Raw genomic sequence first — 19634 nt, 5'->3', positions numbered from 1 at the left:
ATTTGGAACCCAAAATTTTAAAAACAAAATGTCAAAAATTATTTTTACACACAACTGGGAAATAAGATATGCAGGCAATGGGGTATAGAAATCTATCCTACCCTACAGGAAAATAGAAAGGGAAGAGGATGAGAGAAGGGGGGGAGGTGACAGAAGGGATGGCAGATTAGGGGAATGGGTATTCAGAATGCACGCTATCTTGGGGTGGAGGGAGGGGTGAGATGGGGAGAAAATTTGGAACTCAAAATGGAAATGAATGTTGAAAACTAAAAATAAATTAAATTTAAAAAATTAAAAAGAAAAAGGAAAGGCCTATCAGCACCAGTAGGGATATTTTCTTCATCAGAAGATTCTCTGTATCAGTGAGACTGGAGGTCTATTCCCTATCCCCTTTACTGAATAAATGAGAAGGACTGAGAAAGAAATATCTTTCACAATTACATGGGAATCATATGTGATTTGGGAAGAGTTCTTAATAAAAGAATACAGATAGTCATAGCAATCAAACTGAAATGCTTTTGCACAAACTAAATCAATGAAGTCAGAATTAGAAAGGAAATAGTTAACTGAGGGATGGGGAAAGGAGGAAATTTTGCAAAAGATTTCTATGATAAAGGTCTAAAATCTAAGACTTACAAGGAACTAATTCATATATGAACAAGAGCCATTCCCCAACAGATAAATGATCAAAGGAAATGAGCAAGCAATTCTCAAAAGAAGAGATGAAAGCTAATATCAACATGTGAAAAATGCTCCAAATCACTAATTATAAGAGAAAAATTGAAACAACTCTGTGGTTCCACCTCACACCAATTATTATGCCACAAGAAATAACAAAAACGAGGAACTCAAAGAAAATGGGAAAACATGTATAAAATGATATAGTGAAGTGAGCAAAAAGAGAATGACTTATACACTGACTGTAATATTATAAAGGATAAGAACTTGGAAAGATTTAGCAACTCTCATCAATACAATAACTAACCACAGCTCCAGAAGACTAAAGATAAAGGATGCTTCTTACCTTTTGATAGATGGACTATTAGGTAGACATACATTCTCAGATACAACCAATAAAAAAGAAATTTTCTTGATTATACATACTTATTTGTTACAACAGAGGGCTTTAAGTTGAGAGGAGGGATTATTACTGGGGGAGTGAAACCATAGAGATAACGTCTCAAAAAAAATTATCAATGAATCATATAAAAATACACAGAAAAGATAAAAAGATTAGAAAAAGCAAGGGCAAAGAAAGCAGTGACGGCATGTTATATTTGATGTACATATTTTTTAAAGTGAACACAATATGTACTTAAAGAATAAATACATTTTACTTCAAAGATGCTTTCAACTCAAAAAAATTCATTGAATTGAACAATAAAACCCATATTTATATACTGCTTTAAGACAACACGCTAACAACTCTGTTTAAAGTATTATCATTTTTTTTTTACAGCTAAGGAAACTGAGGCCCAGAGAAGCTGATTTAAAGAGCAGTTGTTAATCAACATGAAGAGTCAACTGTAGGTTTTTAGATGTGGGTTTTGGGGATAGTCATAGGTCAGCTCTAGTGTTGTGAAGGTATGTCAAAGGATATTAATAAAATAGGATCTGAGGTAATTTTTGGACTGAATCAGATCTAAGTTATGGGGAAAGGGTTACACATCATTATTACACACACTGTATATAAGGTAAGATTGGAGGTGATCTGGGCTAAGCTCAGAGGTTAGCTTTAGGGAAGATTTAGAGGTTGGCTATAGAGAAATATCAAAAATCAATCTTGGATTGTAGTTAGTGGTCAGTTATAGGCTGGGAGCAGAGTTAAGCTATGAAGAGAGTAAAAGATCAGCTGTACGGTAGAAAATTGGGGTCAGCTGTGGGTCAGGACCCAAGTTCACCTGTGGGCTGGGTTCAGAAGTGCCTTATAAGGAAGGGTCAATGATTTCACAGTAAAATCTGGGGTCAATTGTAGGGCAAACTGTTGAAGTCGGCCACCAGATAGATTTTGTGGGCACAGCACTCATTCTCAATACCAAGTTCATTCACACTCAAAGGCTGGCTCAGAAAGCTTTGAATAAGTGATGTCAGATGTTTTAGCTCAGTTTAAAAAAAAACTGCCCTCAACCATCTAAGCTGTTGATCGATATTCCTTTTGTATTACTATTTTGTAACAAATACGGATCTATAATAATAAGACCACTCTGCAGAGAAATATAATTTAGTTTTGTCAATAAAGAACCTTTTTAAAAAAGTGTCTTTAATATAGGTAATCATTAAACCCAATGCCTACTCCTCAATTTTAGGAATCACAGAGGTATGTATTATTTATAAGGCTGTGGGTGCTCTGAGGGGCCCTGGGTTTTCAAGTTCGTGCTGTGTTTGGATTGTAAAGAATTAATGTCATGTTATTGTACTTGGCTGTGAAATCAGAGCGAAGGAATCTTTATGGCCAGTAGATGTGGGTGGTAGTTGGAAGAGAAGGTAGGAGGCTTCATATTTCTGCAGTCCAACATGCAGCCCATATTAGAGCAACACCTACAGGACTGCGACAGGGAGAGAGTTTGTTAGCACATCTATTAAGTAGTGATTTAAAAGAATTTATAACTCAAGTGTTTTATATTAGGACAAAAAGTGTATGCATAAAGGGAATGTAGACATAAATGATTTGCTTTGCCAAGGAACTAGAATCCCTATGGGATGACAAATAACTCACTGTTCTGATTATTTTATGATCACTAGCACACTTCAGGGAGGGGCAATAAGAAAGAGAATATTAGTTCCCTTGTTTGCGGTGGTGCTTCTAATTAAGCCTTGTACCCTTCATTATTTGGTATTTTGGCACTATGAAAGATGGGGAAGGAGGAAGGAAGGCATATTGTAGAGTGGAAAGAAATGGATTTAGGGTCAAAGGAAGTAGCTTAGACTTCCACCTCCACCACTTAACACCTGTGTGACTTGAGTGAAGCTGCTTGATCTTTCCAGTACTCAGTTGCTTCATCTGTAAAATGAGGGGGTTCAAGTACAAAACTTCCAGGGTTCCTCCAAATTCTAAACCTATGACCCTAAGACGCCAATCATCTAAGATGACAGGGTAGAATTGTCATTTCCTTCAGCACCACTAGAGGGTACTAGACACAGAAAGAGAAACTAACCGACCAAAGAAGAAAATGCAGAGCAGACCATTTAAAATGGGAAAGCACTGTTCACAACCTTTGCAGGCACAATAAAGCAGGGATTTTCTTAACTGTGTTGAAGTCCTTGAGAATCAAGGACCCCCAGGTCTAGGAGTTTATTTAGAATGGGAATGATTTGACACAATGAGGATTCACTGAGTACTCTCTATATGCCTAACTCTGTCCACCACATACTCCCACTACACTAACAACAAAAAAAAGGTTACCAACTCATTGCCCATAGATTAGCTAAGAAAAAAAAAAGTTGAACTGCAGCCAACATCAGTCTATATATATCCTCCACTGAATGTGTGAATATTCTATTCAAATAATATATATTCACATTAGCAATGTATTTCGAGTTTGGCTAGTACATACTTACCTCCTTTTTTTTGGATGTACCCACTGATTGTGGGGAATTGTGCTTTTATGCTTTTTTCAAAAATGGCCCTGTTCCTATACAACACAGAATAAAGAAGACTAGATTTTGGGTTAAAAAGACCTGTGTCCAAATCCGGGCTTCAACACTTACTACTTGTCTAACTTTGTATATGACATTTAACCCTTTGGGGCCTTGGTTCCTTCATCTATAAAATAAGGTTAGACCATATGATCTCCAAGATGCCTTTCAGCTCTAACTCCTATCTAGATAGATATGAGCAAAAGCTAAGTACACTTATTCATGGACACACAGGCCAAGGGGGAAGGGAGGATTTAATCCAGGCATAGGAATATATTCAATCTGTCAAGTTCTTGTGTAAATAAAACTTTTAGCCATCTTCTGCCCCATTAGTAACTCAACATACCAACGTGCTAAGCAATGGATGGAGTTGACTTAATTAACCTAAACTTTACCATCATTAAGCTGGTGAACTTATCCTTTACCATCTTTTAGCTAACAAAATAGTTTTTTTCTACAACTTTTTTTTCAGCATGTCCTTATATCTTATGTCCGAGTTCGAATATGAAAATAACTCTTCAGCATAGTATAGCAATGTGAAGTATAAAGAGAAATAAGTTCAATTCTTACTTTGCTGGTACACTATTCCCAGCATTTACTGCAGTGTCTGGCACACAGTAAGTACTTAATAAATGCTTGTTGACTCAATATTGCTGTTTGTTTTGCCAGGGACTGGATTTAATTATGTTAACTTAAATCCAGTTTGTTTGCGTCAGTGTTTAAGTTGCCTGATGGGTTGCGTTCATTTCACTGTCTTTTTTAGAGGATAGAGCTTTAAAACATTCACGTTTGTGTTATTCTTTGTACTTGCATCCTCAGTGCCAAGCACAATGTCTGGCAATCCTTAATAAATACATGTCTTTTGTTTTGGGGTTTTTTTAAATGGGGTACAGGGGTAGACTGGATAACCCATATGGTTCTAAATCTATGATACTATAATTCTAGATTAGAGGGTTCCATTCCTTTCAAATCTACACTTCTGAATCTCCAGACTGTCTTTATCATTCTATAGAAGCCTCTCAACCTTGGAAGCACACCCCATCCTGGACTCACTCCACCACTGAACTAGACCATCCATATTTTCATTCCACTCTGTGATACACTCCTAACTCTCAGAATATTCTCTTTGACCACTGACCTATCCTATTCTTTCTATCTCCATTTTTATGCACTGTCATCTCTCTTCTTGAGAGGAGGATCTGTCTTTTCTTTCTCTTTGTATCTGTATTCCCAGTGCTTAGCACAGAGCCCAGTAAACATTAAGTCCTTAATAAATGCTTGTTCCCTGATTATAGAGTAAATCATTATGTACAACGCAATCACAACCTCCCACTAAACAGGTTCATCTATACATATGACGTGGCATATATTAACATATAGCACATCCTCACATAAGGTTCAATAGGCACGGTGAACAGATCCTGTGCTTGCTATCATACTCTACTGACACAGGGAAATATAAGATTAAAAAAAATTGAATTTGCACTCAAGGTTTGCCTCAAACAATGAATCATGCCTTCGTCAAGAGCCAGAAATGCCAGAACAATCAATGAAAGCTCATGTGAGTGAGGATCCTAAGTGTCATCACTGAACCTGCAAAAACCCTTCCCTCTTCAGACTCATTCATTAATTTTTTTTCAGGAGATGATGTCAATGAGACTGAATGGTAGTTGAATTTAATCTTCTTACAAAAGCATCAAGTTTACAGTTATTTTAACAATCAACTCTATATATGAAAGCCAGTCTATAGACTAAATATCACAGTGGCAGCAACCTACTTGATAATTTCATCAAGAAAAAAGGTTGGGTTTTTTTTTTTTGGTCTCTTTTCCCATACTTCAAAGGCTCTTAGTTCCAATTGCTAGATATACTCCTTCCAGTGATGTAGATTATATGTCCTCTAGGGCTAAGGAGATCATTTTCTAGAGCTAGTTCAGCTCTAACTAGTTCAGTTCTATCACCTGGTGATCAAGCTTCTAGCATTGGTCCTCTGGGATCTTAGCTTGGCTTATCATTAGATAAAAGGTTTATTTATTTTTTTCCAGTTCAGCAGGATTTTACAATGCTTCTTCCTCACTGTTCTCCATAACCTTCCAGAACTGAAGAAAAAATTTCATACCATGATGAGGCATCAGAGGAGGCCTTTAGTGAAGGATTTTGTCCCCATACAATTTTAAATGTATAAACCCCACCCATTATTTCAAACAACATCATCCTTCCCCTGCCTACAAGTTCTGCTGAAAGTTTATGTAAACTAAAATTCTATTACGATGCAAATGCTGCGCTGAAATAAAATGCCTGATAAGTTAACTTTCCCATACAGTTTAAATCAGATTACTTTTCACTGAGGTTTTGTGTTATTAAAATAATGAATAAAGTAAACAAAAGCACATAAATTTAATGAGTAGGGTCTGCAGTTACAGAAATCACTAATAAAAAAGGAAGCACAAAAAGAAAAATTTTAAAGGAAAAAATCAATTGAAAAAATTTTGAAAATAGGTTTGATAATTTTTTTAAAATACAGGTGAATTGATAATCCATTCCCAAATTCAATTAAAAAGAGAAAAATCAAATGATCAGAATCAGAAAAAAAAAGACAAATCACAGATAGAGAAAAATAACAAAACCACAGAAAATGTTACATACACGCAAAAAAATGCAAAAAAAAAAAGCCAAAACAAAATCTAAGACTACAAAAGAAAAAGGTAGTTTTTAAAATGCTAAATGCCCAAGTAAACTAAACAGAAAATAGGAAACCTAAATAAACCAATTTCAGGAGGAAAAATTTCAATTATAAGTTGAGATGAGTAAATGCTTTCAAAAACTCCAGGAATCTGTAGTACATAAACTTCTTCCCAAATCAGAAATAGATAGTATCCTGTCTAATTCATTCTATGAGAGAAATGTGGTTTTTAATCTCCAAGCGTGGCAACCATACGACAGGAAAAAAAAAGGGCTATAGGCTGATATTATCTAATCTTAATATAAACTATTACATAAAACTTTGGCAAACAATGCAGACGTATATACAAAATTTCATTATGATACAGCAAGATTTATACCAGAAATAGAAGGTTGGCTCAATAAACTATAAAGATGAAAAATCCTGATCATAAGCCTCCCACCCCCCCATCCCCCAAAAAATGTTCCTGGTGAGATATCCAATGGAATGAATGCTGGATTTGAAGTCAGAGGACCGGGTTCTTTCCAATCCTGGCTTTGCCACCTATTCACTACCTCTTGGTAAGAGCTTGGAAAATCTCTTTAGCCTCGTTGGGCCTAGTTTCTTCACACGCAAAAATCAGAGTTGGCTAGATGATCTCAGAAGATACATAAAAATATGAAGGCATAGAGAGATTTTTCTTCAACACAAAAATAAAATTAATCAAGAGCTGACATTACAGGTAATAGAGAATCCTAATCAGAATAAGCAGATGGTCAGGATGTCTACTCTCACCATTACTATTTGATACAAGTTTTAAGATTATACATATACCAAAAAGGCAAGAAGAAAAATATTAAGACTGTAAGCAAATACATAACCTATAAAGAAACTCTAGGAGACTTGGGCAGCTAGGTGGCGCAGTGGATAAAGTTCTGGCCTTGGAGTCAGGGGGACCTGAGTTCAAATTCGGACTCTTGACACTTACTAGCTGTGTAACCCTGGGCAAGTCACTTAACGCCAACGAAAGAAGGAAAGAAGGGGGAAAATAATATTTGTACTCTTTTAAAATATTATATAAATGAATCATCATAATTAATGGCGTTAGCAAGATAGTAGGATATAATAATGTAAGAAAATCTATGTTTCTGTTTAATGTTAACTAATAGAGTAATACTATTTAGAATGCAAAATGTGTCACGTGTCATCAATAGCCTAGTGAAAAAAAACACACATAAGACCTAAAGATGGATGGACACACACATACATACACACCCTCCTTATATCATACATAATTATAAACTCCAAGTTGATCAATGACTTAAATATGTAAAAGAACACTAGGAAATGAAAGGAAATGGAATGTTTTATCTATTACAATTGTGATAAGGAAGAATATCCTTTATTATATAACAAATTTAAATGAGCAGATTTATGTAATCACATAATAGTAAAAATTTCTGTAAAACAAATTAATAAAATAGGAGAAAAAACCCTTTATCAAAAATATTTCTGACACCAAAAGCTGTCAAGAATTGACAGAAATTTATAAGCATCAAGATTTATACCCCAGTGGAGAAAAAAGTATATGAATAGGTAGTTTTTCATCCAAAAACTACAAAGTCTTCTGTATCTTGGGAAAATTGTCCAAACTCTCTAATGATAAGAGAAATGCAGAGAACTTCTGAAATTCAATCTTATGCACATAAAACTCGATGTTTGCTGGAATCTGGAGATACAGAAATATTATTAAACTGTGGGTAAAGTTGTGAATTGTCAACTTTTCTGGAAAAAAAATTAGAAAAAATAAGAGCTTAAAAAAAAGCTGCTCATATCCTTTCGCTCAATAACCTCTCTATATCATAAAGCTGTTACAGAAAGGGAAGAAAGATATATTTGCAGAAAAATTTTCACAGAAGTTTTATTTATAAATAGAATTTTTAAAAAAAGGTTTCCAATGACTGGAGCAATAGCCTTCTAAGCTGTTCTGCCTACATCAAGACTGTCCCCATTTCAATATAATCTCTGCTCAGCTGCCAAAGTAATTTTCATAAACATAATTCTGACCCTGTCATTCCCCTGCTACCTCTGGAATCAAATATACAGTCCTTTGTTTGGAATTTAAAACTCTTCCTAACTTTACTCCTTCCTGTTTCCAATCTTTTTACTCTTGCCTCCCCTCTGCACAAGCCATGAGTGAGCGATCCTGGCCTTCTTCCTGCTCCTCTCTTCTCCTAGCTCCATCCCTGCGTCTGTGATTGCTGCCTCCCATTGCTGAAATGCTCTCCTCCTCCTCACCTCCAGCTCTCCATCTTCCTTGGAGTCACTCCATCCTCAGTTCAAATTCTACCATCTTCAAGAGGCTGTTTCCTGTCCCTGAGCTACTGGTACCTTCCACTTTCCATCTACTCTGTAGCCATCTTTTATGTAACCCCAATCCCCCCAGTTAAAATGTGAATTTCTTACCAGTACAGACTATTTTTTCCTTCATGTGTACCCTCAGCTCCTAGTACAGTTATCCCTTCCACATTGTGGTGGGGGGTGCATGAGCTCCTGTGATCTGGAAAATCCGCACAAATTTTTTGGCCCTCCCTTTTTACCAGAGAAGTCTTATTTTCTTTTTTCTTTTTCTTTAATGAGGTGTTTATAGTACCTTACTGTAAAATTTGTACTAAGTATTTTTCAGAGTTGTCTGCTGGCCTTTGCATGTCATCTACAGCTTCCACAAAACTCCCAAAAAATTCCCATGTAATTTCTTATGCCAACCCATGATATATCAAACCACAATGGGGAAAGTCACGATGCAGAAGGGATAACTATACAGTGCTTTTCACGTAATAGGTGCTTAATAAATGTCTGAGTGACTGATAAGTGATGCACATTGCAGAAATAAAAAATAGTAACAATAATAAATTATTTATTTGAATATTTATTCTTATTGTTGGTCACTACATTTAGACTAAGAAATAGTAACCAAAGCACTTTTTACAATGCACAAGTACAAATGTATTTTTAAAGTTTCAATTTCACCTGCCTTATTCCATTGAAAAGAATATAATCTCCTTGAGGACAAGAACTGTGTCATTTTTCTCTTCTCTGTACCTAACACAAGACTTAGCACACAGTAGGTATTTTAAATGACTTGACACATAGTAAGCACGTTAAGTGTTTTTTTTACATTGAACTGAATTTAGTTTTTTGAGTAGAAACTCTCTGGTATATAATGTGTATGCATGTGAAAGTATAACATTCGAAACCACAGGCTAATAAAGTATATCTTTTCTGAAAAAAGAAATCACCTGGAAAGACCGAAGGAAGAGTGAGTGGAAGTAGTTTGATATAAGAAGAACCAGGGACAGAAAGGTCTACCTCCTTCTCTTCTTCTTCTTCTTCTTCATTTCCATCCAACTCTTCAGGGGGATCGATTTCTGGCCTTACCTAGAATAATAAAGGCATCACCATTACAAAGAGGATGAATACAATAGGCATATAAACCTGTGAGTGCCCTCATGTGTGTGACAAAGAGAGAGGAACAGAGATAGAGAGAGAAACAGAAAATTTAAGGCTTTATAAATAGGTTGCTTATTTATTTTTTGGTACCTGACCAAAAAAACAAACACACAAACAAAAAACACACAAAGAAACCAGAGATTTCAAAGGGAAGGAAGGGAAATCAGACTAATTGTCTTCCTAAGCTGATCAATTATTTGACTAAATCAATCAACCTATTCAATCAAAATAGATTACAAGTTGTCTTCTTAAGACACAGAACCAGGTGATTAAGCAAGAAAATGTTACAACAATAGTAAAAGAAAATATTACATAGGTATTCATGTTCAAATCGAAAAGTTAGCAAATGCAAACACCAGAACATTCAATTTACTGAGTGATTTTCTGACTTGTAACCAGAAATTTGCTTTATTCAGACACTTTATTTTAACTTGCAGGTTTCTAACATTTTCCTTTATGCCACCATTTTAGACAACTCAGTGTGAAAGGAAGCAAAGAATGGGGAGAGACTGAAATGCTTCACTTCATTTTTGTTGAGCTCAGTATTTTGTAGCTCTACTGAATAGGCATAAGAAGGTCCTTAATTGTACGGCTCTACCTCATTAAAGCTCATTTGCATGAATTTGTGATTATTTTGGATCTGTTACATTGGGTTCTATCTATTTTTTTTTAAAGGATGAATTCTATGGCAGCTTCCACAAGGTACAACTGTTAAACAATTAATTACATTTTTTAATACTCTCGATGACTAACCAATCTAATGCCCACATGGAGCCAATTAAACATTAGCGAAGGAAATCAAAACATACAAAAGTGGTGACCATAACCATAAAGTGCTAGAGCCCAGCCATTAAAATGAGTCTGTCTCCTCATGTTATTTTTAGAAATAATTAACAATTCCTGCAGACTGACTTCTTCATGGGTCCCTAAAGCATTATTCTGTTTTGGAACTGCTCTGAGTCAGGATTCTTGTCAGGGGGAAAATAGAAGGGAAATGCTTCTCTTAAGTATAATAAGCTCCCATTCTAAAGAAGCCATTCAACCAGAACCAGTGTTTGCTTTATTTGGTTTAAAGAAGCACAAACGTACCAGCACTTTCCTGGACAAGATTTAGTTCCACTCAAAACCAAAGACCAAATTCTAACACAGAAGAGCCAGCCACAACCAAAGAGGCAAGTTCTGATGCCTCTCTAAAAGGTTATTCTTATATTTGCCCATTTCATTGTGCACCAGTGATTCCCAGATTCCTGAGGCAACACATGGCTTTCACAAGCCAGATCTCCAGGTGCTGCAGCCCACACACGGAGCCTCCACCAGATTTCAAGGCTTAGTAAGCCGGGGAATCTTCCTCATAGTGATCCTGAAAAGCCAAACTCCAGTGATCGAGAAGTTCTCAGGACCAAGAACCAGTCCCACAGCTTTCATGACAGAGGAAGCAACTAGGTGCTAGGTTACAGGGTTGTCAACCTCGGGCCTAGCTCTGAGGAGGACCAGGACCAAACCAGATTAAAATGTAATTTGGAAATGTTTAACAAAGTAAATAAAAACACAATCCAACAGACATAACATTAATTTGTGGTTTTCTAAATCAATATGCTGCCAGGACCTGTTTTTGTTTTCTTTTGCCACCATTGGTACAGTGCAAGGAGTACTGGACTTGGAATCAGAAAGACCTTCTTTCAAATCCTGCCTCAGACAATAGTTGTGCAACTGGGGGGGGGGGTGCTCACTGAACCATTCTTCAGCCTTAATTTTTTTTATCTGTAAAACAGGGATGATAATAGCACCACAGGTTACTTGGGGGAATCAAATGAGATAGTATAAAAATGAAGAATAAAAGTGTCTTGCAGCCCTTCAAGCATTATACAAAGGCTAGCTGTTGTTCTTATTATTAGGATGACACTTCAGAACTGGAAGAACTTCCCAGGTGGAGTTCACACCCCTCATTTTACATGTGAGGTTAACCAAGGCTGAGAGGTCTGGTGACTTGCCCATGGTCACATGGCCAATGTCTGAGGCAGCATTTGAAGCTAGGTCACCTTCCTGACTTAGGCTCCAGTGCTCTAACTCAGGAGGGTTCCAGGACACCCCACATTTACACTCAAACTGGTCAGGTGCCCAAAAGTTGCACGAGTCCTATAGCGCAAAGAGCTTCAAATTGGCTCAAGCTCTGGCATGAGCCACGCCAAATGTCCTGATGGCTTTGATCTAGAATTTATAAAAATAAGTATTGCCCAACCAGATGCACACACATTCTTCTCCTTCATCCAGCCTCCTACTGAACACTGTCCCTGGGTGGTAACCAGGACCTGCCATCAAACCTTTCCCAGAGTCACTATGAGTCTATTGATAGAAAGACTAGAAAAGGCTCTCTCAGTGCCCATTTGTTATTCTCTAATCCAGCTAGGTGGCGCCACAGTGCACAGAGCACTGGGCCTCAGTTCAACTATGGCCTCGGACACTTTCTAGCTGTGTAATAGCCCTGGGCAAGTCCCTTAACTCTGTTTGCCTCAGTTTCCTCATCTGTAAAATGAGCTAGAGAAGGAAATGGCAAACCACGTCAGTATCTTTGCCAAGAAAACAAAACTCCAAATGGGGTCACAAAGAGTTGAATACAACTGAAAGGAATGAACAACAACAATAATAAATTCAAAATTTGCTCAAGTTCATATTTCCACTGACTTATGCATACACAACTTACTTCTATTTTCACTTCAATGCTGCTATAGTGAATAATTATAAATCTGCATGTTTCATACAGATGGTGCATTTTTTTTTAGAAGGAAACATTTTCAAGGCATTTCACATGAATCTCATTTAGGTCCTCCATGAGCAAATGATCTGGGTTTGAATGTGACCCGACATTCTCAAAGGCTATGCCAGTAAAGGATAAGATCTGTCCAGTGCCTATTATCAGCAGCAAAGCTTTGAGTATGGACTTAATAAACAATAACAACAACCATAACAGATATCATTTACATAGCTCTTTCAGGTTTACAAAGCATTTGACCAGTATTACCTCATTTGATCCTCCCAACAACCCCAGGAAAGTTAGACACTATTATTACCCCCATTTTAGAGATAAAGAAATTGAGGTAAATAGAGGTTAAGTGACTTGCCCAGGGTCACACAGCTAGTAAGTGACTAAGGTAAGATTTGAAATGAGGAATTCCTGACTCCAGGTCCCAAGTTCTCTCTCTTACCTCACTGCCAAAGGGACTAAGTCATTCATTCAAAGACTAGATTAGCTAAGTTTAGAGACAGCCATCACTAGAAGGCTGACTACTAGTTCTGAACATTTCTGGCTACAGTAACTGATGATATGTCAAATGGGTATAACTGTATTAGTAGCAGGAAGATCATCACTGGTGAAATCATGGATATTATGAGGAATAATTAAGCACTGGTAGAGAACGTCTACAAATAAGAGTTATAACTCTATTAAGACCTTTGAACATGATCTTTATGAGCTGCACTCAAAAATATTTACCATGTGATGGCCAATCTCCTATGAACAAGGCTGTCAAAACATAGCTAGACTGGAGCTCAGACTATAACTATACAAGTCTGGGAAAACTATTCATCTAGTGCACCACTGGAAGCAACCAGGGATGCAGTGGATAAAACACTTGGGCTTGGAGTCAAGAAGACCTGAATTAAAATTCTGCCTCAGACACTTACCAGCTGTGTAACGTTGGGCAAGTCATTTAACCTCTATTTGCCTCAGTTTCCTCAACTATAAAATAGGGATAACAACAGCATTTATCTCCCAAAGGTTGTTTTTAGGGTCAAATGAAATAACATTTGTGAAATCCTTGGCACAGTGCCAGGCATGTACTAGGTGTTATATAAATGCATATTCTCTTCCTTTCTCATAGACATAGCTGTAGAGAATTCAAACTCTATCCACAACAGGATGTGATATCGAAGTAGAACTTCTGAGGAGACACATTATACCTATTTATAATGATGGCATTTCTTTGTTCATTTCTATTATCCAAAGGGAAGGAGTTTAACTTCTTCCCATGTGATTATTTGGTAGCCCTAGCTCACTCATTACCTTCACTTCTACCCTTGAAAATAGTATTTCTTTTCTCCTTCCAGTTGTCCTGTGCTCATCATATGCTTGTTCTTTTCCCTTGGGGTGCTCTATAGAGTGTTTGTACTGTACTCTGGACAAACAAAATGAATCTGACCATAAAGAGGAGGAAAATTTATACAGAAGGATGCCTATAATAGGTGCAAAATTAAAGCAATTACATTCCATTAGCTACTGAAATACACAGAAAGGAGATAATATATACATTTTTTAAAAACTGAACAGCGAATGTGGTGCTAGGCTTTTTTGTAAAAACTAAAGCAGAGACATAGATGAAAAATATAGTTATACATGAATTAAAACTTGATTTCAACTTAAACACTGGAAGCCTTGTTAGGAAAAAGGTGCAACTAAAGCTTCTAAGACATAAAATTATTTTCCATATTTCTATTTATGAACTCTATGCCAATGTATTCACCAATACATAAATGTCAGTATCACATATAGACAATTCTCAGTTATCTATATGTCTTTGATATTCAGAAAGAAAATAAAAGAATTTTTAATAAAAGCAGTGGTATTCACTTAAATCAAAACCAAATGGAGACTCCATATTTGCAACAACTTGGACACAAAGACAGATCCTTTAAAATAACACTCATTTCCAGAACTGACGAAATTTGCACAAAATAACACATCTTAAGATCTCTATAATAAAAGGAGTCTAACTGAAAGACCCAAATCAGAGGGGAAAGTTAATGTATTACTTAAATGTTTATCCTTTGCTAATGCTTTTACCAGGAAACCAATCCTTTAGTTCTATTGGTTCTACAACAGATTGGGAATGACAACAAAGAGCAAAAATAAAACCGAGCTGAAAATAACAGCAACAGCAATGAATGGGTAACCTAAGAAGTTCCCAAATACTTATGCCAGGATTCAATCTGGAAATTTAAAATGACTATCAATTTTCTATTTGCTATGTCTATGAGCCAATATGAAACCTCTGCCCTTAGCTCTCTGAAAATCCATCAGATAAAAAAAAAAAGATGACAACTCAACAAATGTGGTTTTTAAATTCCTGAGCATCTGAAAGTAGCATCTTCATTCTGTTTCTGCTCTCCACTTAGGCCTTTATCACTGGCACTACTTCAATCTCGGCTTCCTCATCTTTGAAGTACTGCTCTTACTCCACCCTCCTTCCACACCCGCTAACTCCTCTTCTTGATCTCTGTCTGCTCTGCAAAAACGGGTTAGTATATAGACAAGTTCTATTGAGAGTACAAACACCCCAGAGTTTCACTAATATGTTTTAATATAGGTCTACACACATTAAAGCTACTTCAGGTAGCTACAGGGAGCAAGTGGATATTAGTGAAGTCATTGTCCCATAGACTTCTGCCAAACAGCTGGAGGGAGATCATTCAACACATTTATTTTGGTTCTATTTCAGAAGGTGAGAAGGAAAGGAGGTGGAAGTACTTTCACAAGAGTGAGATATGCAAGTAATCTCAGGCTTTGGGGAGTATGCCAATTGCCCTCAAGAGGAAAAGGTCCTCCATTGTGTATTTATCACAGGAGCCACCAGAAGGCAGCTTCTGCCGATGCAATTCTGGAAACAAAAATAAAAACTGTTACTGACTAGCTATGTGACCTTGGCTAAGTGAATTCTGTGGGCCTCAGTGTACTCTTCTTGTAAAAGGTTGGTTTTTGGACTAGGATAAGAGGTTTTACCTCATGGCTGGCATCTGTGAAGTTCACTGCTGGTAGACTAAGCCTCGTGGGAAGTTTGTAATTTAAAGGTACACTAATGTACAGAAAAGTTTGTTCTCTGAGAAGTGTAGTCCAGTCATGTTCAAGCTTGAAGAGCTAATGCACAAACTTTGCTGAACACGTGGGCAGAGTATATGAAACTCCTTGAGCGCCCTGCTCTTGAACCACTTCGGTGAGAAATCACATATACCTTGTATGTATCAGTTCAATTCAACAAACACTGAACAGAACTGAAAACATTAAACTTCGTGATAATGAAAAGTAGCATCTGATGGCATGAGAAAGCCATGCATGAGTATGAGTGTAAAGTTAACTCAGTAAAATTTTTCTTATGTCTCATTTCCTATTCATAATTCTGTATGACTCATCGAGGTGGTGTCTAATCCACTTCTGACATACTCTGTTCCCCTCAAATCTTCATCCCAAACACATGCATGTGTAGAACTTAAGATGCTTTAGAGATCATCTAGTCTAGGGGGTCTTAATCCTTTTTGTGTTATAGACCTACTTCTCTGTCACAAATCTGGTGAAAGCTATGGATCATTTTTCCAAGTTATGTTTTCAAATGCATAAAATAAAATACACAATGTTACAAAGGAAACCAATTATACTGAAACATAGTTATACAAATTTTTTTTTAAATTAACAGACTAACCTCCCCCTCTTCCCCCATTAAGAACTTCTGATCTAGTACAAACCTATCTTTTCACAGGAAGAGTAAACTGAGGTCGGGACACACAGCTTGTCAGTAACAAAGGCAAGAACTGAATAACAGGAACAGGAATTCAAATGCGTAGCAATAATCTCTGGATAATCTACTTTTAAGAAATTTCCTATGTATTACCGGTTAAGTTCAAAAGACCACAGATTTATAAATTAATGATTTATACTAATTCAAAGGGATGCTAGAGGTCATCTAATCCAATCCCTCCCCCACCTTTTTTTTCCCCTTACAAATGAGAAAACTGAAGATCAAAGAGGTTATATGATTTGCCCAAAGTCATACAGGGAAGAATGATGAATGAATGAATGAGAAAAGCATCTGTTAAATATTTACTATATGCAGACCACTGTACTAAACTCAGAAGATACAGATGGAAAGGAAAATAATTATTATTAATATGGAAGGAGACAACACGCAGGTAACCAAGGAGAGTGTTTTAGTTTGGGAAGTCTTGGGTATAGTGCTTGAGATCAGTGGGGAATTGATCAACACACCTTTTCCAGTAGCTCTGAGAGCAGTGGAATACCTATGGCGTACAAAAGAGAAGATGTGGAAAGAGGAGTGGAGGGCAAGGGTGAGTGCCACTGTGATGGGGACAGCGGAGGACAAGAAGGTGGCCACAGCGGAATGTGAAATATAACAGGGGCTGGCTAGATACAGTAATTTTTGCCCTCAATTAACTTACAAAATGGAACAGCATGGGCCACAGGGTGGAAGTTCCAAAGATGATAGGGTCAATACCCCAGAAGAGGATTGGCACTGAATCTGCACGGTCATTACAGCGATTCATGTGATATTATTTAGAGGTGTAGTGGTCCAGGGTGTGCTGCTGCAGAGCATACTGCAGGAGAATGAAAGAGGTGGGATTTGAACCCTAATTTGAACCTCAGCATCTAAATTTGGTGTTCTTTGTGTTATAGTATGCTAAGTTATGTACTTTACTCACTTTTTCACAGATTAAGTAAAAAAATTAATATTTAATTTTATCTTTCACTCCACTTTGCATCTGATACCCTGCCTGGTTTCAACTCCACAGAATAAGATGCCACTCTCAGGATAAGCTCATCACTTCTAAACTCCCCACCATTATGCAAACTCAACCCTTGATTGACTTTACCTCCCTCTGCCTCGTCTCCGCTCCACTGTCTCCCCCTTTAGATTGTAAGCTCCTTGAGAGCAGAACTATCTTTCTTTTTATTAATTGTTTCCCCAGTACTCAGCCCAGTGCCTGGTATATAGTGAGCACTTAATAAATGCTTACTGGATTGTTTATTGGATTGGATCTTTAACAGTTGCCATAATGGAATGACCACTGGACCTGTTGCAAGGACCCCTGAGTTACATTCCATCTCTACCATTTTTTAGCAAATGATTTGCTTGTCTCTGAGACTCTTTCCTAACATCTATAAAATGGGGATGAAAATAAAAACCTGGCATCAAGAGCTTTAATAAGGAAAAGAGCTTTTGTAAATCTAAAGTGTAATGGAAATCATTTTCATTATTATTATTATAGATAACAAACCTGGAGTTATAAATACATCAGAAGGATAATCTCCAAATAGAATACAAATACCAGTCAAAAATTCAGCAACAAAGAAGCATAAATGAAAAAGCAGAAACACCTACCTCTTCAGGGAGATGAAGAATGGTGTGCTCTTCTGAACCAAATGCTGACAGAGATTTGTACGCAGCAGTTGCCACAAGAGGGTCCTAGTAAGAAGGGGGGGGGGAAATGTATAAATCAAGAAAGACTAATGAATAGTTTAGAGAATAAAGTATAATTTAAAGGAAATCAACCCACATTCTCCCCTACCAAAAAAAATGAATGGATGATGGAATCTCCCCTAATTTCTATAATTGGTATTTTCACAAATGGTGTTTTTGGCTTTCCAGATGAAAGACATAGCTTTCTGATCTCAGAAGAAGGGTCAAGGAATTTCTAATTACGATGTTGTATGTGTCAAAGTGATAGGACCTAAGGAAGGACAGAAAGAAAGTTTTATTACTTTTATACTCCTCGGGAGAGACTGATTCCTTTGTAAAAGGCTCCAAATTAGAGGCAACGGCACTTCAAGGGAAAAGAACTAGTTAGGAGAATTAATCAGGCATCCAGAGTCCAAATTATGGTTTCACCATTAACATCTCAAGAACTCATCATGCCTCAATTTTCCCACTGGCAAAATAAAAATAATAACTATGTCTTTGCTAAATCACAAGATTATAAAAACAAATAAAATAATGTACATAAAAGTACTTTGAGTTCTTCAAAAGAAACAAGGGGACTTTATAGAAATAGAAGACAGCAATATTATTATTCAGTCTTCAGATGTGAAAAATTTGCTAAAAAGTAAATATACTTTGAAGGGGAAGAATATGGCACTAGGATATACATACCCACATATATGTATAGGTGCATATGTACATATATATACATATATATATATACATACATATATATATATATATATATAAACACACATACACACTCAGATGATTGTATGGTTTTACGGAGTTTAAAAATATTGCAAAATAGAAAAATCAGGGAGAAATTACAAAAGTCAAATTATGTATTTGTATCCACATATCTTTCTGGCCACCTCCCACTTCCCCCGAAATAAATAATTTGAAAGAATTCTTTAAAAACCCCTTAGCATCATTTTCTAACATTTCCCCATTTTTATTATGCTTTCACTGGTACTGCTGATATTACCTTGCTTTGAGAATGACTCCAGAGGAAGCTGAGAACTTGAACTTTAAAATTCTGCAAAATCATCAAAAAAGGGGATTAAATTTTTGTCAAAACAGACAAAAAGTCAACATACAGATCACTAATTAAAAATATGTGCTTGTTTATGCATGTCTACACAGCAACACAGACATACAGTTGGGGTGAATGAATGCTTCTGGACTGATTTATCTTCTTTTTAAAATTTTATTTATCTCTCTTTTTTTAAAATCCTTTTCATATTCAAATATAACTCTCTATCACTTCTTACCCACTGAGTCACCTCCCACCATGACAAAAAATTTTTAAAAAGAAAAACCAACACAGGACTGAATCTGAAAGGATGGGTAATCAGACCTGTTGAGAAAACTCTCAGTATGGAAATTTCTTTTACTGTTACAGATCTGCCATTTCCACTGAGGAGTTTATTGTCTTGTCTAACACAGAACATATCAAAGGACAGTCTTAAACCCAGACCTTCCAGGCTTAGTGAGTACAAACATAGGTAAAGTTACAAAAGTTCAATTATTGTAAAGTGGGAATAACTCTCAGTTTGTATTTCTAC

General features: G+C 36.5%; 1 protein-coding gene across 3 annotated transcripts in view; it reads right to left on the bottom strand.

Annotated features, from left to right (window-relative positions):
- Positions 1-19634, bottom strand: part of FOCAD (focadhesin) — a 381816-nt gene that overhangs the window by 141995 nt on the left and 220187 nt on the right. For all 3 annotated transcript variants that reach the window (XM_078153058.1, XM_020973967.2, XM_020973969.1), the window contains exons 17-19: positions 19055-19105; positions 17971-18054; positions 9598-9736 (exon numbers count right to left, since the gene is read on the bottom strand). In XM_078153058.1, coding sequence (XP_078009184.1) covers positions 9598-9736; positions 17971-18054; positions 19055-19105 — 274 coding nt within the window. The remainder of the gene's footprint in view (positions 1-9597; positions 9737-17970; positions 18055-19054; positions 19106-19634) is intronic.

This window comes from Phascolarctos cinereus, unplaced genomic scaffold, assembly GCF_003287225.1.
Source record: "Phascolarctos cinereus isolate Bilbo 61053 unplaced genomic scaffold, phaCin_HiC Scaffold_4;HRSCAF=312, whole genome shotgun sequence".
NCBI lineage: Eukaryota > Metazoa > Chordata > Mammalia > Diprotodontia > Phascolarctidae > Phascolarctos > Phascolarctos cinereus.
This window is presented reverse-complemented; position numbering and strand designations above follow the sequence as displayed.